Genomic DNA, 24792 nt, shown 5'->3' with positions numbered 1-24792 from the left:
AAACTCTACTCTCTCTTTTTTTCAACTACGTCATCCCAAAAAAGAAAAAAAGGAAAATGGCCGCAAAGAAAAGTCATTTTGCTGTGGGGGCGTTCGTTGAAAATCTGTAAAATGCACTCAATATAGCAACAGCCAATAGACTTACCAAACAGACTTGGGCATGTAATTTTACTTTAGCTGTTTTATCCCTTATTTATTTATTTTTTTCTTTTAATTGAATTTTTTTTTTTGAGAACTTTTAATTGAATTTTATTACCTCTCTTTCTTGTGAATTTAGGGGATCCTTCCGTGATTGTGAAATTAATGGGATACCGAATATTGTGATATGTTTTCATTTTCATTTTGTTTGGAAATGTGTCTGTGCCTTTGAGAGATAAAAGAGGACCCCCATGAAATTGTCTCATGAGATAGAAACATGAACTTCTCTATTTAGAGCTCATTTTATAATTAATGTTTCATTTTTTTTTTTTGATTTAGAAGCGAATAGAATTTTCATCATTTAAAATTTTAAATGATATATATACTATTTAGATTTGTAATATTTAATAAATTTTTTTGGAGAGGATTGTAAAATTTAATATGAACCATGAAGTTGATCCATTTTAAATACAGAAGATCCTAATGCCATGAGGCGCTTTCTTTTAGAGAGAGAGAGAGAGAGAGAGAGAGAGAGAGAGTATAAGTCCAAAACCAAAATGAGAGCATTGATAAATTCCATGACGAAATCCTTAAAATGTGATTAGATACATTATAGGACTGAGGATAAGGATGAAAATGTCTGTTCAATGAATGAAAGGTTTGAAATGTTTCATGTTGAAGATTATAAATACTTGAAACTTGATAAGTGACCTACAAACCAAGATCCACTCATTAGAGTTTACACTTTATTTCCACATCATTCATAAAATAAGAATTTTCAAAATTCTTGTCCAAAATGTTTTAAAAAATTTAACACTATTTGTTATTTATGTTTTTTTAAACAAGCTCGTTCAGCCAACTTCCTTCAAGTGAAAAGCATTTTTGTCCAATACATCTGCCTTATTTTCAAACTTCTCATGAGTGTAAAACTCTTTTGGATGTTTGATCAAACTAATTGACTGCTTGATCAAGAAGGGATTTCGGGTTTACACAATTCTGGTCTAAAAACCTCTATCGTTTGATTGGCATGCTTCGAGTATTCGACCGACACAACATGTTCTCCAAAACTTTACCTGCTATGGTTAGTAATCATTGTATGTGAGGGGAGATTTGTAAAAAAAAAAAAAAAAAAAAAAAAATTAATTTTAATATGCTTTCTTGTCGTACTAGCAAGTCTAGCATGTTTTCTCTATGTAAGGTCATAGTTCCATGAGTTTTGGTAGTGCTCTGCTCATAGCTTCTAAAGGTTAGACAAGCCTTGTGAGTAGTAATCTTCTATCTAATGAGGCTCTTTCTTAGATTAGAAATCCTCTATGAGTTAAAGTTTTCTCAAGTGTTATGCAATGATTTTATAAAAGATTTTCAATAAAATTGTGCTACATGAGAAGTGATCACATCCCATAAATCTCAACTTCAATGAAATTTTAATTTTAATTTTAATTTTTAATTTTTAATTTTTTATAATTTGAAAGTTTGGGAGATGAGATTTGAAATTGGGATGTTTTCATTTGAAACACCAAGAGGCAAGAGATGCTAGTTGAGTTATAAGGTTCTTGGCTAATAATTTTATTTTCTCATGTGCCTGGTTGAATTATAATTTGTTGTTGAATAATAATCTTGCTTCCATAATGCATAGCTAGCTATTCATATTCACTTAGGGGAATAGAAATTTTCAATTCTCAATAAGTGTCAAAGTATGTAGCTTGTGATTAATATATTTCTAAATCGGTGAATATCTCAAAGGGGGACAAGTTGTAACTTGTGAGATGGTGCCTTGATAAGAGGAAGTGACAGAAAAATAAAACTAGAATTATGGAAATATTTATATATTAGAGTTAAAATCACGTGCCACTGCATAGTTGAAGTTAGCCCCAAAACTTCTCAATAATCTTAATCATGGGTTCTATAGTGATTCTTTTTTTGGACAAGGGGGGGGGGGGGGAGAGACTCGTACAAGAGCAAGAGTGAAGATGGAAGTGGAAGAAGAGGGGCAAGGGAAATGGGATTAGGGTCAAGGGAGTATTTACTATTTATATACAATAGTTAAAATGATGTAAAGGAAATTTCTCAATTAATATTAACTAGTTTGTAACCCCATGCATATGTATGAAAATACTTAAAAGATACACATTAAGATGTATAGTATATTAATCTTAAATATATAATTTAAATATTATTGATAGTTATTCTTATATATTTTTTTAACTCTTTAAAAAGTCTTGTAAGAATGTTATTAGGTAGAAAATGTAAATTGTCCATTTTTTTAAATATTTTTATGTTCATTAATTCTAGACTCTGGTGTTTTTGTACACAATAACTCACTTGAATGGATATTTATGATATGGTCTCACATTTGATTCCAAAATTAAGGAATAAAACTCTCTCTAAAAATAAATAATTTTGGACACATGGCATAAAATTGGACTTGAATTGTAAAATCTAATTGGATTTTCTCTAAGTTTTACCTATTAATATATATATATATATATATATATATATAATTTTTGTACCAAATGAATTGTTTTTAGTTATAAAAAAAGACTCATAAATATAAAATCATTCAAACTCTCTATTCCTCTAATTTTATATATAGTGTTAGATATATGATTACGTTTTTTTATGATTTATTTATATTGGACTCCTTATTTTCTACTCTAAATTAACTCATTTCGCACAAAAATTAAAAAAATTCGATTAGATGGTGCTTGTACTGTATAATTAAACTCTAATTAAAATCTAATTTTTACACTAAACTAACTAACTTGGTTCAAAATTTTAAAAATTTTGATTAGATGAGACACATGGCGCAAAATTAGACTCTAATTGAATTCCAATTTAAAATCTAATTGGATTTTCTCTTAGTTTTACTTATTAATATATATATTTATATATAGATGAATTATAAACTTGAATTGTTTTTAGTTCTACAAAAAAAAGCTCATAAATATAAAATAATTCAAAAATATGTTTTTCTTATGGTTTACTTATATTGGACTCCTCATTTTTTACACTAAATTAACTCATTTGGTACAAAAATTAAAAAACTTAGATTAGATGGAACACATGTCGCAAAATTAAACTTTGATTGAAATCCAATTTTTATATTGAATTAACTCACTTGGCATAAAAAATTAAAAACTTAGATTAGATGGAACACGTGACACAAAATTAGAATCTAATTGAATTCCAATTTGAATTTTCTCTTAACTTTACCTATTATTATTATATATAGAAGTGTAGGTTGTGATATTTTACTCTAGATAGTTGAATCTCCCCGAGGGGGAGTTGGGAAAACCGACTTTTAAGGTTGGAAAATATATCAAAATTTAGAATTTAGATTGATTTTGATTAGTCTATCCGATCCTACAATTATTTTAAACAACCTTATGATGAGCTTAAACCCAAATATTAAGTGCATTATCCAGGAAGTGTTATTAATAGCGCGGAATTATCATTTACATGTCCAAAATCTAGGCTACAATGGATGCAGTTATGCCACTCATTATAGGGCCATCATGACAAATGATATGGTATGGTAGCTGAGCTTTGGGCAGTTAGGCAAGGGCCATCTATGGCTTGGGAGGCAGGCATAAAATTTTTAAATACAGAGGTAGTGAGCGTTTGGATAGTGGCAAAGTGTCCAGCATTTGCGCGTCCAGGATTTTGTGCGTGGGTTCCGTGCACTGTTCACATAACTCACAAATTTTTTTTTTTTTTCAGCGAAATTTTCATTAAAAATAGGTTCTACGACACTATTCACATATTTAAAAATTATTTTACTATAGTGTTTTCAGTTTTCAATTTTCAATTTTTAGCAATAAACTATATTCAAATTAGACTCTAATCTAATTATTAACTATCTAACTTTTCGTGGGGATATGACTCTAGCTTGGGGTCTTTAATTTGTGATTACAGGATTCTCCTGTTAAGAGACTGGACTGTCTACCTAAGTCATTCTTACCGTGAGCCAATTGGAGTAGCAGACAGACTAGCACAAAGGGGAAAGAGAGCAAAGCAGCCAACTGGAAAATATATACACACACAATATCCTTTTTTTTTTTTTTCTAGTAAATATTATGTGTGGGACCTTTTGCAAAAATGCACTCCAAAAGAGTATTCTATGGTTACTTTTGTAAACACACACTAAGTACAGGTGTCTAATGGACATACTTGATGTACTTTGCTTTTAAATATTAAATAAATTCACGTATATTAATTTGTTAGCAAATTGGGACATTAATTTTGCTCATTCAAACCAACAATTGTTTTGATAGTTTCCTTGGAAAGTTATTTTATAACTTTACAACTTTCAATTTTGTACACGAATGGTAATTATTATTATTATTATTATAGGGAAGAACAGTAATTATGATGAAACATCGACTGAATTGTAATTATAATTAAAAAATAACAGCAAAAAAGAAGAAGCAAGAATAGAGAAACCAAATATATAAATAAATAAAAAAATTATATGAAAAAATTATAGATAAGTTCCGTTCCGGATAAGAATAAAAAAAAAATAAAGAAGGATTCAAAAAATCGAAAAAGCGAAGAAGTTTCGTTCACCCTCAACAAATCAAATTTCTCTTGTATTACCTACGGCATTCAGTGGTAACAAGTAATAGCTAGCTAGTAGTTTTGTATTCTGCATCCTTGTCCTTTTGTCAGTCAGACTTGATTTTTGTTTCCGTTTCGTGCTGGTTTTTGTTTTTTTAATTTTAAAAAATGTCTACTTGTGGGGGTTACGTGACAGCAAGAGTCGATATTCAAGTTTAAAATAATGAGTTTCACACCTGTACACGTATATTATATTAGACTAAAAATTCTATATGGTCTTTTAAAAAGTAATAATTATAATAAGCCAATAGTGTGCGCCGGAGCTGAGAGTTTGGGCCAAACAAGCCCAGTTTTCATTTTCATTTGAACGTTCGCGTTACTTAAGGTTAAGGGTCAGACTTTGCTTGCTCCACCAAACTTGCTAGAAAAACCAATACCTAAAAAACATTTTTCCTTTTCGTTTGCTCCAAAACAAGGAGCGCCCTAATTTTTATTTTTATTTTTTTTTCTTCTGTCTTCTTTTAACAATAAAATAAATTTCGAGGCGATTAAAATTTAATGAATCCTATCCATCTACTCCTATAATAATAATATTATTTTGATCTATCTTCTCCGCCAGTTTTCCTCTTTAAAAACGAGGGAACTATCTTTCTTTAGCTCAACGAACAATCAAACCAATCTCCTAAATTTTTATTTATTTTTAATCTCTTAGTAAAAGTAAAACAAAAGAGAAGAAATGACGACGAGCTGTATGTGTTGTAGTAGGCTTATGATTGCACCGAAACCAATTGACAATAAAATCCTCGTATCGCCGATTGGTAATCGGGCGTTTGTACCTCAAGGTACAACCACCACTACTGCAAGGCCCACCTCGAGTTCTAGGGTTTGTGTTGTTCGGGCTTCAATGGTGGACTCCTATGAGAGCTCCTTCGATTTCGTTAAGCGCATGGAGAAAGCCTGGTTAATCTCTCAGGTTCTTATTTTTCTTTTTTCTTTTTTTCTCTTTATTGAATTTTGTTCGAATAAAGTTGTGTTTGGTTGCATAGAATTTGGATTTTGTTGGTTTAGAAGAAGTGGAATTTTAAAATTAGATGAAATTCTGGGCAACACAGGAAACTTAAGATGTTTGAGTAATCTGAAATTTAATTCTGTTTTAACAGTTTAAGCAAAATCCTCAATAGAAGGAACTTCCTAATTTGTAACAGGAGGACACTAATATTTTGTCAGTGGACTGGTTACCTTACAAATCTTACTACCTAGTACTAGTAGTGTATTGTGGGTCTGTCTGGCTCTGAATTTAATTTGGACTTTAAGCCACTAAAAATAGATATTTAAGGAGTCCTTAAAGGTTAAAGCTGAAATTTGGAGTTTTTTTTAAGGGTAAACTCTAAAATTCACTGTTCATATTTTATAAATTTAGAAGCACCATTCACTACCATTTGCCAAATGCTCAAAAGTCAAAACACTAAGAAGAGCATTTCAAATAAAGCTATATTTAGCAAAAACTCTACTATTAAAGCTCTACTTCCTATAGTAATGCCAAATAATACTTGTAAGGACGGAAAAATCTAAAGCCCACTTAGAATAGTGAGTTTGTACATTTCAACCTAGGCCCAAATCAATAAATTTGTAAGAGAAGAAATCAAATAACAAGAGAGGGCTTAGTCCAAGGATGGGAATAAGAAAGGAAGACTTTGTATTAACGAATATGTAAGTAAATGCCTCAATACAAGCTTGCCCGAGGAGGCCAATATTACATAGAAAAATGCATTGTTCATGCTCTTCTCTCACTGTTCTTCTCTTTACTCTTATCTTTTTGATACTTCTGTCTGGATCCTTTTCTCTGGAAACTTTCTTTTTCTTATATACTCTCATCTACTTCACATTTGACCCCATCTTTACCTAACCAAATTCTCATTGTGACACCTACCCCTTTAACATCTGATGAAGGTGGTAGAAGGAGTTGCTTAGCTGTGAATCGCACTATTTAGGTCACTTCCTCATCAATACAACTGATAAAGTTGTTGCCCACCATTTAATGCGCAGGCAACAAGCTATTCCAAACTAAAAACTTCCCCTATGATCTCTGATTCTCTCTCATCAGATCCCTCCTCTCACTTGGAACCCCTTAGAATCCTTTTGACTCATCTCTTCCTCTCCCCGAGCAACCTTCCTCCTCGGGCCCGTGGCCCATGGTCTTCCCCCACCCATACTGCAACTCTTCAACTTCCTCCTCGGTCCTCGAGTACCCATAGTACTCTTCAGTACCATTCACTACAATTTCAGCTCTACCCAAAACTCTACCATTCACTACAATTTCAGCTCTTTGTTGGTTATATTAATTCCCATATCTAAATTGTTTAGTAATGATTATAAATTTATAATGGTAGACTCTTTAGTACCTAGTTGAGCAACTATGTGGTGGCAGTATCTAGTTTGGGAGTTCAATGCTAAATATAACAAAGCTTATGTTTACTGTGAATTATCATCTATAAGGAAGGTACGGAACAAGGGTACATAGACTAAGGGTTTAGGAAACTTACACATTCAATCTTTATGGTAAAGAGTCCTATTTAAAGTGTTTCCTTTCCACCCCCTCCTTAGAATTCCCTATTTTTGGTATATATTATAGAATCTGTGAGCATTGATAACAACAGGTGCATCTAGAGATTTGCATAGATTCCATTTATGTCTTGATACATGATGAAAAATAACAAATGTTCGTACTTTTCGCCTATGTTTACGGATTTGAGTCACAGTATCTCAGAGTTTTATCCTCTAAGAGCGTATTATTATTAAGATTTTCTTTTTTGGAAGTCTTGTTCCTTTTTTTCTTTGGTGAGCAGTTGTTGCTTCATGGATGAGGTGTTTAGGTCACTTGTGGAATCCATCCCTAGTGCAATCAATGCATGGCAAGAAGTGCTTGTTAGTCATACTTTATAATTCCATGATTGAATCAATAATATTGGTTGAAGAGATGTAATTGCTATGTACATAAAGGTCATACTTAGTGCACAAAACTCCCACTTTTGGGAAAAGGGGTCTAAGAGAGGTGATTGATAGGCAGCCTTACCTCCAAATTTTCTTTGGAGAGGTTGATTCCTGGGCTCGAACCTACGACCTATCACTTGTGTTGGAAGGCACTTGCCACCACATTGAGGCCCGATGGAAGGCACCGACCTTTACATGCATGTTTTAAATTTTCAATATCTTTTGTTTCCTATTTATCAAAAAAAAAAAATATCTTTTGTTTCCTCAAACCTAGCTTGATGTGAAAATTTGAACAATGTTTGAAATTTTTGGGGAGTAAACACTTTCAATACTTTTGGACATTTCCCAAAAAAAAAAAAAAAAATTATCATAAAAAAGATTTTCATCCATTTGGAGGGAGGAATGTACCCCAACAATGAAATAGTTGGTGGACCAATGAAATAAAGATAGAAACAGAGCATATGGTACGTGCTTTCTACATGTATTTTTCTGTCTGTTAGGTCACTCATTGATGGTGCAATTCCTAGACTTATCAGTATTATTATGATAATTACTATTTTGGTGGAGGGAGAAGATAAGAAGAAAAGGGGATGGGGGAAGCTTGCCAAGTTTTAGCCATGTCTACAATTACAAACAGGGGTGGAACCAGGAACCAGGAACCAGGATTATAAGACTGGTTTTTGTGTGTGTTTTACTGAAAGTTTCCTTGAATATAAGGGACACTTAAAGCATTTCAAGAGGTTTGGCCCCCCTCGTCCCTGAGGTCCATTGTAGTACCGCCCCTGCCTACAAATGTTTTTAGATCTTTACGATTGACCTTTCAGATTTCCTTCAGCACTCCAAGCATAATAGTTTGTTTGTCTAAGTTTAGAAAGTCAATATTTGAATTAATTTGATGCTCCATAGTGCTTCGTTGATGCTTAATATAATCATACTTTGAGATTAATCTGATAATGCATATAACATTTTTTGTTTTACTAAATTGCTTTGTATTACTCAGCATTAATTATGCATCTGGTAAGCCAGTATATCAAAAGACAAAAAGAACATCAATGCAATCCTCTATTCTGTGTCTTTTTTATTTTTATTCTTATTTTTTAAATTAACAAATTTTATTAAGACAAAAAAGGCATAGCCCAAGTGCACAGGAAGTATACAATAGGTAAACCCACAATTAAACTCTAAACTTGCGATGCCTCTTTTCCATGAGTATTTTTTCTTGTTTTTGTGTATAATATGCATACATAATGGAGCTGTTATTTCCGCGGGGACTAAATATACACAGGTCCAAACAGGAGTCATATTTTCATAGTTCTAAGCTACAGATTGTTCTGTGCATATTTGTATGATTGTTTGTTAGAGCTTTGCCTCTCTATAAGTGTGATAAATGGCTTTTTGGTGTTCTAATTTTCCATTCATTTTAAACTTGAGATCAATGTAATCTTTTTGTTAGGATTATAAATTCTGTAATCTACCCTGATTTACATGGTTTATGGATTTTTATATGATTGGTGTATTGATTAGATAAATTGCTATTTCTAAGTTACCAGTGTAATATGCTTGCTTTCTTGGGTGATTACAACTTGATTTTATGCTGGTTAGCAAAAAAAAAACTTGATTTTATGCTAGTGGCATTTGGTGGCCATGGCATTGTTTATGTATGTTGTTCTGCCATAGTCATTTAAAGGTACAGTAATATTCTTGTTCTTATAAGAACTTCTGCTCTTTTGATGATCTATACCACAAAAAGGCTCTTGGGATATCCTTTGAAAGTTTGTACTTTAAAAATTTTCTTTTTTTGATAAGTAACGAAAATTTTATTTAGCAAAGAAAAACAGCCAACTTGAGTACATTGGGAATGTACTAAGGGGGCACAAATTGAGGACCAAGGTTACAATGATCAAGTAAAACAGGAAGGGAAGAACAAGAAATATGACAAAAGATCACACTCCAATCGAGGAGAGTGTGTAAAAAAAAAGACTTAATCTCTAACATAGAGCGTTCACATCCCTCAAAGCTTCTAGCATTTCTTTCACGCCAAATACACCATAACAAGCAATGAGGCACAAGTCTCCACAAATCTATGTTACGATGTCGTCCAAACATACCCTGCCAAGACTCGAACAACTCAATAACCTTGTGAGGCATAACCCAGTGGATTCCAAACAAATAGAGCACCCACGACCTCAACTCACAAGCTATATGGTGCAATGAAGAAGAAGATGATCCACTAACTCCCCACAATTCTTACACATATAGCACAAATCAAGAACTAGCACATGTCTTTTGGGAAGGTTATCTGTTGTTAAGATCTTACCTAAGGAAGCAGACCATGAAAAGAAAGCTACCCTTAGAGGAACCTTTGAATGCCATATCATTCTTCAAGAGAAGGATAAGAGGATAGGAGGGTAGAAAGAAAGACAGAATCCTCTAACCTCAAAACCTCTACTCCTAGCTGGCTTCCAACAAACCCGATTAGGACCCAGATCAAAGGATTCTTGTTCCCAATCTTGTGGAGGACGACGGAAATTAGCATCCCAATGAATCCTCCTACCAGACCAACACATAACCTCCACTACTGAAGAATCCTTTGTCCTACTAATACAATAAAGTTCTGGAAAAGCCTGTTGGAGAGTATGATCTCTACACCACACATGCTTCCAAAACTTCACTCTAGTATTTCCTAGAAAATTCCATCTTTCATTGTAACGTTTGAGCTTCTTCTTGTAAAAGAAGAAAAAATAAAATAAAATAATAGAGAGAGAAACCATTTTGTTTTGTGCTGGAGAGAAACATGGAGTAGGTTTTGGGACAAATTTGGCCTATGAAAACTAAAACCTTGTCGAAGATTTGAATTACTTCCCTGTATACTATTCGAGTTGCAGAAAGATATTTTGTTGTAAGAAACTTTATAATACAAATGGAAGAGTGCAATTTATTTTTTTAATTATTGGCTGCTACTTTTGTGCAACTGGCTTGATGTTAAGCCTAATCTGTATATTGATTGTTTCCTTGTTTCTCCAATGTTTCATGCTTCTTCAGCAACCCAGACCAATTAATTGTACTTCTTGCAACTCAAACGGACATGTTGAATGCAAATGGTGTGGGGGTACAGGATTCTTTATTCTTGGGGATAACATGCTCTGCCAAGTCCCTTCAAGAAACTCCAGTTGTGTTATTTGTTCTGGAAAGGTAAATATATCTACAAGGTCTTGAATCTAGAACTAGTATAATTCCTTTGTTTTCAATGCACAGACTCTACAACAGCAGTATGAATGACCCTTTATAATGCCTTGATACTCCCAGGGATCAATGCGTTGCTCTGATTGTAAGGGAACAGGCTTTCGTGCCAAGTGGTTAGGAGAGCCTCCTATTTCCAAGTAGCAGTATCGCTTCTCAGTTGGTGAAAAGATCCATAAAGGTCGAAAAAGATTTTAAGTGACATCCATTCATTATCTGATATATTCTCTCATTTATTCCTGTATTGGTCAAGTAATGATATTCTTAACCTCTTTTACTCCATGCTACAAGTTACTCACTTGTTCTTATGAAGTCACTCTTTTCTTATCAAAAAGAACATTAAACCTGTATCATAAATTCATTTAAATTCTTATAATGTACAAGCAATAAGTTGTATGAATTTTTTTTTTTCTGATTTTTGTTGTGTAAAAAACTGCTGACACGGAGGTTTTTTTTTCTTCAGTATGTTAGCAGTAGCACCGAGGCAATTGTCAATTAACTTGTAGTGTTGTCTTAACTAAATGGGCGCCGATGTATGTCAAATTGCTTTTTGATATGTAACATGATGTTTGGAAGTGCAATTTTCTTTTCAAGCACATATATGGTGTTGAAGGATAATGCTGGGTCATGCACAGCATAGTTATACATTCATGGTAAGTTCTGAGATCTCTCTTCATCTAATGTTATGAGATGGATTTCTCAACATTTTTGTTGCTTTGTTTTGTACTTTCTTCCCTTCCTTAAGTACTATGTAAATCTTATTATGAATGAACATGACCTCTATACTATACTTGATAAACCTTCACTGATTCTTTCATAACTGAATATGTCTTCTTTTTCTGATTTAAGATATTCGATTATAACAATGTATAAAGTTCCTTCGGATTGGACCTACACTAATTTTCAATCAGATAATGGAAAGTAATAGCTTGCGAACGTAACAAGCAATAGAAAATGGTGAGGTACCATGGCTGATCATGACTATAGTTATCCAGTTTGGGTGAGTTGGGATTTTCATGCCACATTCCAATTCCTTGGTCAGATCCAGAGGCAAAAGCATAAAGATTTAAATCCATCAATGCTCCTTGAAGGAAAGCCTCATGCTCGCTTTAACTTTTAGCTAAATCGCCTATAGAGCTTCTCCCTGATTAGGATCCTCCCTATTTTAAAGAAAATGGATACAATCTATTTCATAATTAATTATTAGTTTTCAAGAAACTAAGCCTATATATGTCGCATCATTTAAAATTTCTGAAATAATGAACAATTATTCATTTTAAATGATGTGCCACTTTACACAATTTTTTTTTTTGCCGAGAAACACTTTACACACATCTTTTTTGTTTTTTTTACTTGAAAAAGTAAATCTTGACTATTAAATAGCATTCTTTATCTCTATCCATGATTATTTTCCCCTCACCTACACGCACATGGAGAACATCTTTTTCCCATCTGTTTTCAAGATGACTTCTTCATCATAGATCTTTCTTGAAAAGTAAATCTTGGCTATTAAGGCTGCGTTTGTTTTGGGTATAAATGAATTTCAGAAAATATTTTACACCCAACAGCATGTTTGGTAGGGCCTGTAAAATAAAGTCAAACAGAAAATTATAAACTTTGACGGGAAAATAAGCCCTTTGATGCAGAAAATATTTTACACTTCTATTTTTCTTTCAAATGATTTCTGGACCTAGATACCCGAAGAGAAAGAGAGAGAAAGAGCATGAAGAGAGAGTAGAGAGAGTGAGATAAAGCTTTGGCCGTCAAACTTAGACCACCGCCCCAAGCCTAGACGTGCCGTCGAGCTCGCGCCGGCGGGATCGAGCCGCGAGATCGTGCTGGCCAGATTGTCCCGCCGAGATTGCGCCGTGAGATCGCACCCCATATCGCATCGTCAAGATCAAGCCGCCGTCGCCCTATAGATTGAACTCTTTTCGTCTCAATCTCGGCCCCGCTTGTAGCCTGCCACTGCTGGATCGGTCTCGTCACCCATGACCCATCCATGATCGATCTCTCTCTTTCTCGATCTACCTCTCCCTTTTCCTTGATTTGTGATCACTCTCTCTTCCTCCTCCCTCTTTCAGTTTGACCGAATGATTTTGTGTATTGAGAATGATTTTGTTTTGATTTTTGTTTCTTTAAAAGTTTATATATTGCAATTTTTTATTATAAAATTTGTTTAGAAGCTGAAAAAACGGCTGAGAAAATGTGAGAAACTAGTAGAAAATTTGCATTTAAAAAATGTTACCAAACACTTGAAATTATTTTCTAATATAATTATTAAAATTGCAACCAAACACTAGAAAATTTTTTTTTTTCTCAAAAATATTTTCACCTGAAATTATTTTACACTCGGAAAATATTTTACATTGAAAAAAATGCAGCCTAAATAGCTTACTATGATGAAGTAGTCATCTTAAAAGGAAAATATGTTGGGAAAAAAAAATTGAACGAATAAAGGAAGGAAGGAAAGATCATCTAATTGTTTAAAAAAAAAAAAAAAAGGTTAAATACAATAAAATCTTTTTACTTTTATGTCGCGTTGGATTTAGATCTTCTTTTACATATATATATATATATATATATATTGCCAATTTATCACCTAAACTTTGAGCGTAGCTATTAGTTTTGTCAATTTTAACATAGAGATCAAGTGAGACTCACGTGAGCCATATTAAGAAGAAAAAAATTGTTTAACTGGTCATTATAAAAAAAAAAAACTAAAATAATAATTTTGTTCCTAACTTTTATTAATGATTGTGAGGCAAATTTTCTATAAGGCCAATTTGGCCGAGCCCAACCTCTTTGAGGATTCAATTCATGCATTATATTTATTTTATTCCATTTTGATGGCTAAGCCCATGTTACTTAGGAGAGAATTAAGAAAGTGTGAGTTGGAAAGTATGAGTAGGCTTCTCTTAGACTTTTGCATGAGCCCAGTCCATGTGTGCTACTAGGAGGCCTAGAGACGTTGACAACAATTAAGGCTCATGGAGAGGGTTTGGTACCAAAAAGGCCAAAACTTTCATCCAAATAGAGGTCTCAAGCTCTTGCTGTGATTGAAACTTTCTGACCTAACCATTTTGGCCTCTAAAGCATGGTTGGCCCCCATTGGCTGACCTTGTTGCTTAGCCACTAAGTGCAACCTCCAAGGGCCTGCAATAGCTAGGGAAGAACAACCAACGAGGCTTAGCCAATTTATTTCCTAAATTATGCAAAAAGCAAGCCAACCCACTTCCTAAGCAAAAGCAAACAAAATAAAAACACGAGATTAGCACCTAGGGGGTCCAAAGCCTCTTCCATTAACCAAAAATCAGTCCTTAGCAGCACCCTAAACTCAATGTAGAAGGCCCCGCGAGCTCAAAAGCAACCTAATCATGTTTTACTCTTAGAGTTGAAACTTTAGAGAAAAAGCTCAATAAATTAGTAAGTAGTTACATTATTTTGAGACTTAGGGTTGAAAGTACTGGTACAGAGTAGTCTTCTCTCTTTCACTTACAAGTTCTCTCAACTTCCTTTTCTTGTTGTTTGTGAAAAAGGTTTTGGACTTAGTATTTTAAGAATTATTTTGGATTTCATTCATTATAATTTTGGTTTGTTTCTTTCTTGAACACCATTAGTTTTTGTTCATCATACATTTGGAATTTTGGACTTGACTCTCCGAAAAAAAATCAGTTTAAAGAATCTGAGAAGATATTTGGGCTCATTCTTGCATTTTCGACCCTTTGTCACAAAACGTCCTCTACAACTTTAAAATGATTTTTTTTCTTCCTTAAACTTTTCAAAATGTTTTACTTTATATCCTTCTATCTATGTTCATTAATTTATATCCTATGTTACCTAATGGAAGGCTAATGTGGTAACTAATTGGGACCAAACCATCTTCTTTTAAAAAGTTTGAACATGTGGCATGAAATTGTTTGGACAAGATGGAAAAATGTTACTTTGAGACCAAATTATCCCAAAATCCTAGAAAATCCTAACATTCCAATTTTGTAATCAAACTTTGTCTTTACAATAAATTCTTATTTGTGGATAATATATAATGACAAATAGGAATAATATTTTCTATCCCAATTAGTTTGTAGAAGATTTTTAAAAATAAAAATAAAGAAGTTTTTGACGTTCATAATATTGAAAATAAGACTTTTTTTAATAAATAAAATAAGAAGCTTTTGATGGTGTGATCGCGATTCGCGATCCTTTATTAGGAAAATGTCTCACAGTTGATAGACTGCCCCACACAAATGTGGACAGAGCATGTTGGTTACATGCTTTTACATGATACTTACCCTACAGGTTACAACAAAGAAAACTGATGCCTTCGCATTAATGAACATTGTTAAGATGATTATAAAAAATAAAGTCTACAGTCAGTAGCGGAGCCACAAGGCCCCCAAAGGCCATGAATATTTAAAAATATATAGGTATATTCTGAATATGCATCAATATAAATATTAGGCAGCTAATTTATACGTGTTTGTAAAAACAATTTTTAATATTTAAAATTCATGGTATCGTAAATTGTATTACTAAACTTTCTTTTATAACTGTGGGAGTCAAAATACAAAAAGGTAAATGAACAACGCAATTTATTTATGAATTATGGGAGAATAGTTTATTGGAGAACTATATAAGAAATCAAAATCAAAATAGTAATATCACAACTGAAAGAGAAAAAGGATGGGGTCTTAGTATTCTCTTCAGCTTGATAGAGATAAGCAGTTACAAGATGGAAATTTTCTTTACACTCTGCCTTTCTCTTTCCATTTTTTTTTTTCGCCACTCTGAATTGGGGAAGGGTCCTATTTATACTAGTGGCATCCTCCTCTCAATTGGGGGGGGGGGGGGGGGGGAATTGTGTGGAGGAGATGGAAAATTACTTGTCTGATCAAATGTCTTCTTCACCTTTTGGGGAAGTGAGTGGGCTAATGGGTGAGGAGTATTGTTCAACAATAAATACAGCATTGGTTAGGTGTGAATAACCATTTAATGCGAAGGTAGCTGTTATTGAATTTAGGGTTCGTTTGGTTGGAGCGGTGGAAAAATGAGAGGATAGAAAATAGTGGGAGGATGGAAGAGTAGAAGAATAGAAACAATTTTTAATTTCTCTACTTTTTGTTTGGTTGGGAGTGAAAAAGTATAGAGATAGAAAAAGTGAATTTGTATAAATTTACTCATATACCCTTGTTGTTAAAAGATGATGACCAATTAAAACAAAAAAAAATGACCAAAAAGAAGTAGTTGGACGAATTCTATTGAATAGCCTCATTTTCTTTATTCAGTTTTCTCCCTATTTTGGAGAGAACTTTTTAGTGGGCCCAAATGGCACTTTCGTCCATTAAATAGCCTCATTTTATTTATTCAATTTTCTCTCTATTTTGGATAGAAAACTTTTTAGTGGGCCTAAATGGAGGGATTGTGTGGAGGAGATAGAAAATTACTTGTTCTATCAGATGTCTTCTTCACCTTTTGAGAAAGTGAGTGGGTTAATGGGTGAGGAGTATTGTTCAACAATAAATACAACCTTAGTTAGGTGGGAACAATCATTTAATGCGAAGGCAACTGTTACTGAATTTAGGGTTCGTTTGATTGGAGTGATGAAAAAGTAGGAGAATAGAAAATGGTGGGAGGATGGAAGAGTAGGAGAATAGAAAAAATTTTAATTTCTTTATTTTTTGTTTGGTTGGGAGTGGAAAATTGGAGGGATGAAAAACACATGAGTTCCACTATTTATTTTCTTTCCTCTCCACCCAACCAAACAGACTCCAAAAAAGTTTTCCTTCCCATTTTTTTTTCCAAAGTTTTTCATTCACCTCCAAACTCTTTAGCCTGTATCAATTTATCTTCCCTGGTTCGTTGGCCACATTTCACCTTCGGTTTTCAAGTACTTTGTCTTTCCTTAGTTGTCTGTCCTCGGTCATGGGCCAAGGACAAAATTCTCCTGGGCCACATGCCGAGTGGGAACAGAAAACACCTATGGGCTGAGTCTTATTGCCCAACGTACTTCTTCATGTTCTTCTTATTTATGTGCAGGGCCTACTTCTTATGCAGTTATCTTGGGCTGGATCTATGTTTTTCCTTTCATTCCATCTTTGTGGGCTTTGGGTCTATGGGCCTTTTGCCTGTGCCCCACTCTCCCACAAAAATGATTGATTTAAAACCTACAATCTTATTTCAACTATTAACTTTCCAATAAAAAAATTAAAATTAAAATAAGACTAAAATAACCCAGTTCTTTCATGACTCAACCAAAAATTTAAATAAATCAACATTTGTTTTTTATTCTATGCTTAAGAGATTAAGAAAAGATAAGTTATCTTTTATTTTACACTTCGTTTTTAATTAAAGATAGGTCAAAAATGTAATTTTCTTTCTTAATTTTAACCCATGTCTATTAAGTTTGATTGAAACTTTTTGTTATATGTCTATTAGTTTATAAAATACGTTATTTGCATGATCATATGTTTATAATTTTTTTTAATTCTATATTTGAGAATTTGACTATTCTCCCATGTACATGTAGTCCTTCCCCCACCCACCACCCACTCTCCCTGTTCAATACACATCAAATAATTACAGAAAAGAATCTTTTGATTAAGAGTTTTGCACACAAAATGTCATAGATGTCTTCCCTATTAGCAAGCTCCCGCGGTGCGTGCGAGCACGACCCCCCTTGTCAATTGCCCATATATGTTGTAATGTAAGACTAGGACCAGCCAGCTAAGGTCACGGTACAAATAATACACATCAATCAGGAGGACCAATCTGGCACTCTCAGGTATGGGGTCCACACTCTTCCACAGTCCACATACAATTCATTTATTGGCACCCTTCTCCCCCCTCCCCCGTTTCCATTAACAACGTTGAAAACCTTTACAAAAAAAACTCCCCAAACCAAACTCCAACCAAAAGTCTCCAACGTCCTTCCATCTCGCGTGGGGTCACCAAAAATGACACCTACCCTATAGCCTACAGTAAACCTCCCAAGTTCCCACCCTATTTTCAAATAAAAATGCTAGTATTTACGCGATATTTACACAGTAAATTTAAATTCCTTCCTATCATTTTGTTTTAAAAATATTATTTTAAAAATATTGTAAAAATAAAAAGTACGGAACCCTTTTTATTTTCAACTCAATTAATTTCATTTATTTGGCTAAGCCTTCTCCACGTGTCGTTCTCTCATTCGTCACTATCCAGATCTCCCTAGCCCCACAAGATAGACCAAAAATTACACATAATCAACCACCACCACCACACACACACACACACACAGACGGATAGAGGGAAAAAAAAAAAAAAAAAAAGAAGACAGAGAAAGAAGAGCTTAGTGCAGAGAGAGTACTTGAGAGTTGAGTTACTCACTTATGGCATCTAAGCTTTGTGACTCGTGCAAATCGGCAACTGCGACTCTCTTCTGCCGAGCTGACTCGGCTTTCCTCTGCGTAGGCTGCGACTCCAAAATCCACGCGGCCAACAAGCTCGCGTCGCGTCACGCGCGTGTTTGGGTCTGTGAGGTCTGCGAGCAAGCTCCGGCACACGTCACGTGCAAAGCTGACGCCGCTGTTCTCTGCGTCACGTGCGACCGTGACATCCACTCCGCTAACCCACTCGCACGCCGCCACGAGCGCGTCCCCGTTACTCCGTTCTACGAGTCCGTCACCGTCAAGGCTGGCGCCGTTAACTTCCTAGAAGACCGTTACTTCTCCGACGTGGAAGGAGAAGCTGACGTCAGCAGGGAAGAGGCCGAAGCTGCTTCTTGGTTGCTTCCGAACCCGAATAACAAGGTTATGGAGAGTACGGATCTGAATACGGGCCAGTTTCTGTTACCGGAAATGGATCGGTATTTGAATCTGGAATACGGGCCGGTGGATCCGAAATTGGAAGCTCAGGAGCAAAACAGTTCTGGTACTGATGGAGTAGTACCAGTACAGAGCAAGAATGTTCAACCTCCATTGCTTAACGACCACTGCTTCGACATGGATTTCTCAGCCTCCAAACCCTATTCCTATGGCTACAACACTCAGTGCCTCAGCCAGAGTGTACGTTCCTTAATAATTTTCCTTCTTAAATTTGTGTTTAATTGCTTCGATTTTCTGATCTGATATTGTAATTTTCTTGCAGGTGTCTTCTTCGTCCCTCGATGTCGGTGTAGTTCCAGATGGAAGCACCGTGACGGAAATATCCGATTCTTACAATAAGCCAATCACAGACTCGGCGAATCGAGCGGTTCAGATCTCGGCGGCGGATCGAGAAGCGAGGGTTTTGAGGTACAGAGAGAAGAGGAAGAACCGAAAGTTCGAGAAGACGATCCGATACGCTTCGCGAAAAGCCTACGCGGAGACGAGGCCGCGAATCAAAGGAAGGTTCGCGAAGCGTACGGACGTCGAGGTCGATGTTGAACGTATCTATGGATACGGCGTCGTTCCGTCGTTCTGAACGATGTATGTACTATCTAGCTCCGCCTCTCTACTGTGACGACGGAGAGGTCGTTTTGTATTTGTATTTTGTAATTTGTATATATATGTTTAGTTGATGTTGATGATTATGGTGTTTGATCGGCGGAATTCTAACCGTTGATTTTCGCTAGAACTTTGTAACTTTGTAACTTTGTAATGTAATGAATTTTTGTTTTGCAATCAAGGAGCTGCGAACTGCGAAGCTCTATCTACTTTTTTTTTTTTTGATTTCGGAAGTTCCATACTGATTTACGTGTTTTCTTGTTAGTGTATCAAAATCTGTATTGCTATTGGTTTTTGTGATGGGATTAGTATAATAATAATTATTAAACAATTAGTTAATGACTGTTTAATAAGCGTTTTCTTGGTATAGTGTATCAAAATCTGAATCGCTATTGGTTTATGTGATAGGATTAGATAGTTAGTTCATCATTGGTGGTAGGATCTGGATGAGTCAAAAGCATCTTGAGTTTTGGTTACGGACTTCTGTGCGTTCATGCTTTTAAAAAATCTTAAAAAATAGAGGCATTAAAATATGCTTGGTTTCTAATTTTTTATGATTTCTAGTGGCTTCTAGGCCATACAACTTGTTTCTAATGTCTATATTCAAATTACACAAAAAGGAAGGAGAGTACCTAAGGCGAGTTTGTTTTACTTAAAGGCCAAAATATCATTTTAGGTTATATGTGCAGTTATGAAAGATATAGATTTCGTTTGGAAATAATTTATTTAGTTAAAATTGAATTTTTTTTTTTTGTTAAAAAGTATTGTTGATAAAGTTAAAAAGTTATTGAAATAGTATAGTGAGATTTATGAATAATATTAAAAAGTGTAATAGGACCTATGAATAGTAGTAAATATAAGTTAAATAGTAAAAAAAATTGGCTTTTTAAGTAATGTCAAACGCACACTTATGGTCCGTTTGAGATTCGCTTATTTTGCTGTAACTAAATTTTTTTACCAAGGGTTTGTTTAAGATCTGCTTATTTTACTGAAATAGAATTTTTTTTGCTGAAAGTACGGTAGATAAAGGTAAAAATTAACTGAAATAGTACAGTGAGACTCATGAATAGTACTAAAAAGTGTAGTAGGACTCATAAATAGTACAAAAAATAAGTTGAATAATAAAATAAGTTAGCAAAAAGAATTTTGCCAAACGCACACTAAAAGTACTATAGATAAAGATAAAAGTTAACTGAAATAGTATTGTGTAACCTATGAATAGTACCAAAAGTGGGACTCATGAATAGTATAAAAAATAAGCTGAATAGTAAAATAAATTGACAAAAATTATTTTTGCCAAATGCACACTTGGGTCTATTTAAGATCCACTTATTTTGTTGAAACTGAAAATTTTTAGCTGAAAATACTGTAGATAAAGATAAAAGTTAGCTGAAATAGTACAATGAGACCCATAAATAGTACTAAAAAGTGCAATGGGGCCCATAAATAGTAGCAAAAATAAGCTGAATAGTAAAATAAGCTAGCTTTTTAATTTGAAGCCTATCACATGCGTTGGCCGGCTTTTTTACACTTTTCAAAAAACAATTTTCCCAATAGTTTTTATTAAGAACTTAGGATATTTTTATAAAAAAAAAAAAACTCATCTTAGGAATTTATCTACAAAAAAACTCATGAGATTTTCACTAGAATCCCATTTAGGGATTTTTTTTTTCATAAGAAAATCATGAGAATTTTTATAAAAAAATGCCTTGAAAAAATCCTTTTCAAAATATGTTTTTTTTCCAAAATAATCATTTTTTCTAAAATATATTTTTGAATAGGGGCACCAAAATCTAAATAAAGTACATTTTCAAAATGGAAATTCACAAAAACTTTTCCTATGATTTATAGAAATTAATTCTTTTCCCCAAAGAATAATTTTAAAAATATTTTATCTTTTAGATAAATCGCAAATTAAAATAAAATATGCACGTATGGAATAAATGTAAAAAAATATTTAGCTGCATAAATAAAATTTGTGTTTGACTATATGTTTACTTTTACGCTTAAGAAAATGTTTGTTGAGGGAAGTCAATCTAAAGGTACACTTACTTAAGACCCTCTCCTTACCATTCACAACATAAGGGCTATAACTCCGGACACTCTTCCTTTAAAGAGGCCTGCCTCGCATAAATTCATCAAAGTTTTGTAAATAATTAATTGTGAGTTGATAAGTTTATAATGTTTGAATAATATACTTTTATAGGTTAGTGTTACTTATAAGTGTATAATTAATTTTGTTCCCAAAAATTCAAGCAAATAGAAAGTATTCAACGGATTATTTTTTTATAAAATTTATTAGAGAAAAATAATTACCACGACTTAAAGGTAACAAAAATGGTAATGTTTGTCATGCTAAGTATAATTTTTTTTTTCTTTCTAAAGTATTGTTAATGTTGAACCTTCAAAGTTTTAACATATTTAAATCACAATTAGTCTATATTGTCATTCAAACTTACCATATTTTAAAGATCATAGTAATGAATATATTATCCTTTTTAATTAATAATAACTATTTTATATCATTATTTAACATGAGGAAGCAAAATCCATTCAATAAATGATCAAATGCGGCATTGCACATGCAATCTAAACTAATTACTAGAAAAAGTTTAAATTTTGTGGAGTTTAAAGCTTAGTTTGGATAGTGCGTTTTGTGGCCACGTTTTGAGATTCTGCGTTTTTTTTTTTTTTTTTCAATGTGCATGAACAGTAACCGGTACTGTTCATGCACGTTATTTTACTGTACAGGAGACTAATTTCACTGTTTACGCACTGTAGCTGCACTGTTTACATACTGTTCATGGGACTCACAAACACTTTATTCAGAAAAAAATATTAAAAATGGGTCCCACAACACTATTCACACATGTAAAAATTATTTTGCTACAGTATTTTCAATTTTCAGTTTTTAGCAATAAGCTCTATCCAAACGGACCCTAAGTTGCACATTATTATTGTATTTTGAAAAAAAAACAGTAATTTTAGTGATAAATTAAGCTTGAAATCGTGCCCAAAATGCCTAATAGTATAACTTCTGCTCTGAAAAATGATTCAAATGCGAAGCCTTTCTTTTCTCGTTTGAAGAATTGCCATTTCAAATGTATGTTTTGTAATATGAGTCATACGCGGCTATGCCTTTACACACCACTTTTTGAAAGTTATTTCATAACTTAGTAAAAAACATTTCACTTTATTTTACCTTAATACTTAAAGTATTAAACATTATTGTGTAAACTTGCAAATAATTTCAACATTTAACATAAAATAATGTACTTACATTCAAAATTAATTATATATTTAAGATGTGATATAATGAAAAGAAATATTAAGTAGACAAAAAAAAAAAAAAACACTTCACTACACATACACCAATTCATATTTCATTAGTGTAAATAAAGTATGAACTTTGAAACTTTAAACTTTTGAAATCAGAAAAATATGTATATTCTTATCCCTCTTGATTATGTTTTTCCTCTTCTTAAAACTTTTAACTTTACATGTTAGATTTCAAAAATAATTTGTACCTCAAATTTTGGTTATGACTATTATTATGTCGATATTTTCTCTTTTATGTGTAGCACATAATATAAAAAATATGAAAAAAATGGGATGAACATAAAAAATCATTTGATTGCTAAATAAATTTTATGTTTAACAACATATTTATGTTGAGGTTTAAGAAATTGTTTGTTATGGCAAGTTTCTCTAAAGGTACACTCAGTTAAGAATCTCCTCTTTTAATTACCTTGGTAAGTTTCTAGAAATTTTTCATTTTTCATGCATGCCTTTCTGGTATTTTGTATCCCATAGTTGGAGTTTTTGCTTGTACAATCCAATCATAGTCCTCAAAGGTTATGTAACTTATAATTTTCATCTACAATTAAAAGTACATGGACATGTGACAAATCCCTTGCTAATAGCATCCTCCTTAAACTATTCAAAATTAGATTAGAAAATTTTGGCCAGTAGATCTGGCAGATCTTATGGAACTTAACTAGGTAGAAGCCCATTTCTAATTTCATTGCACCTAGGATTGCTTGTCATTGTTATGGATAAATCATGCTTGCCAAACTTTTGACCCAAAGACATAGGATTGCTTGTCATTGTTATGTCACATAGCACCTTGAAAGCATTGAGCCCTTCCTACGAATGATGAAGGTGGAACAGTTCAACATCCCACATTCCCACGAATCAGAGGAAGGTTCACGAAGCGTACGGTGTCGAGGTCGATGATCATATCCATCATTCCGTCGTTTTGAACGATGTATGTGCTATTAGGCTTTGTCTCACTGCTGTGAGCCTGTGACAGAGGGGCCGTTTTGTATTTGTATTTGTATTTTTTTAATAGGTTTTGTATTTGTATTTTGTATATATGTGTGTAGTTGATGATGATGACGGTGTTTAACTCGCGGAATCCTGACCGTTGATTTTCTTTAGAACTTATTAACTTTGTAATTTAATGAATTTTTGTTTTGCAATCAAGGAGCTGCGAATTGTGAAGTCTTATCTACTTTTTGATTTCAGAAGTTCTATACTGTTTAAGTGTTTGTTTGTTTGTTAGTATATCAAAATCTGAATTACTATTGGCTTTTGTGTGTATTCTAATTAGCTCAATTGGTAAAGTCTCTAATGATTGAATAAGAGATATAGAGTTCAATTTTTATCTACACAAAAAACCGATTGGAGTCTTAGTTTAATGATAATAGGTTAAAACTAAAAATAAAAAAAAAATACTCTCTCTCAGAAAATAGATCGTTTTCTTGTTATAGTGTATCAAAATGTGAATTGCTATTGGTTTATGTAATAGGATTAATATAATAATTAAATAGTTAGTTCACGATTGGTGGTAGGTTCTGGATGAGCCAAAAGCATCTTGAGTTTTGGTTACGGACTTCTGTGCGTTCATGCTTTAAAAAATTGAGATGACATTAACATATGCCCGGTTTCTATTTTTCTATGATTAGTAGCTTCCAGTCCATACAACTTGTTTTTAAATTCAAATTTCACAAAAAGGGGGTAGAGTCCGAAGATGCCAAATTACATCTCTAAAGTTTGTAGGTGTTTGAATTTAAGCAGTTTCATCAAATTTTTGTACTGTTTGGACAGTAAACAGTAATATTTAGCTTTTACCTACCTACTTTTTCAAATGCATTTTCCAACAGATTTTTTGTCATTTTTTCTATCTCATTTAAATATTATTTCTTCATTAATTGTTTATTCTTTTTTTAATCATCATTTATTTTTTTTAACAACTATATTTTTCAATGAGAAGTGTTACGTCTACAACATTTTACGCAATACTTTCACAACAAAATTTATGTGGAAAGTTGATGCTAGTTCTAATTTGAACCCATCACTGAAATTATTTTTTTACTCGCCAATATTAACTAATAACAAT

General features: G+C 33.3%; 2 protein-coding genes across 3 annotated transcripts; both read left to right on the top strand.

The window, feature by feature from the left end:
- Positions 1 to 5090: 5090 nt before the first annotated feature.
- Positions 5091 to 11746, top strand: LOC142622561 (uncharacterized). Of its 2 annotated transcripts, XM_075796054.1 has the most exons (4): positions 5091 to 5668; positions 10729 to 10878; positions 10993 to 11107; positions 11390 to 11746. In XM_075796054.1, the coding sequence occupies exons 1-3, from the start codon at positions 5432 to 5434 to the stop codon at positions 11068 to 11070; spliced, it is 465 nt and encodes a 154-aa protein (XP_075652169.1). In that variant the 5' UTR covers positions 5091 to 5431; the 3' UTR covers positions 11071 to 11107; positions 11390 to 11746. The 2 variants fall into 2 exon arrangements, with proteins under 2 accessions (XP_075652169.1, XP_075652168.1); XM_075796053.1 differs by lacking the exon at positions 11390 to 11746 and having other exon boundaries at positions 10993 to 11334.
- A 6382-nt stretch (positions 11747 to 18128) lies between these two features.
- On the top strand, positions 18129 to 19568 carry LOC142638933 (zinc finger protein CONSTANS-LIKE 4-like). The gene is made up of 2 exons (XM_075813014.1): positions 18129 to 18971; positions 19054 to 19568. The coding sequence occupies exons 1-2, from the start codon at positions 18297 to 18299 to the stop codon at positions 19366 to 19368; spliced, it is 990 nt and encodes a 329-aa protein (XP_075669129.1). The 5' UTR covers positions 18129 to 18296; the 3' UTR covers positions 19369 to 19568.
- Positions 19569 to 24792: the final 5224 nt, after the last annotated feature.

Source organism: Castanea sativa, chromosome 1, assembly GCF_040712315.1.
Source record: "Castanea sativa cultivar Marrone di Chiusa Pesio chromosome 1, ASM4071231v1".
Taxonomy (NCBI): Eukaryota; Viridiplantae; Streptophyta; class Magnoliopsida; order Fagales; family Fagaceae; genus Castanea; species Castanea sativa.
This window is presented reverse-complemented; position numbering and strand designations above follow the sequence as displayed.

What these genes read in the sequence shown, in the direction of transcription:
- LOC142638933 (XM_075813014.1), top strand. Translation starts at nt 18,297, where the DNA reads ATGGCATCTAAGCTTTGTGACTCGTGCAAATCGGCAACTGCGACTCTC. An exon ending in CTCAGTGCCTCAGCCAGAGT is followed by an intron (nt 18,972 to 19,053) that starts GTACGTTCCTTA and finishes ATTTTCTTGCAG; the next exon opens with GTGTCTTCTTCGTCCCTCGA.
- LOC142622561 (XM_075796054.1), top strand. Translation starts at nt 5,432, where the DNA reads ATGACGACGAGCTGTATGTGTTGTAGTAGGCTTATGATTGCACCGAAA. An exon ending in AAGCCTGGTTAATCTCTCAG is followed by an intron (nt 5,669 to 10,728) that starts GTTCTTATTTTT and finishes ATGCTTCTTCAG; the next exon opens with CAACCCAGACCAATTAATTG. An exon ending in GTGTTATTTGTTCTGGAAAG is followed by an intron (nt 10,879 to 10,992) that starts GTAAATATATCT and finishes TGATACTCCCAG; the next exon opens with GGATCAATGCGTTGCTCTGA.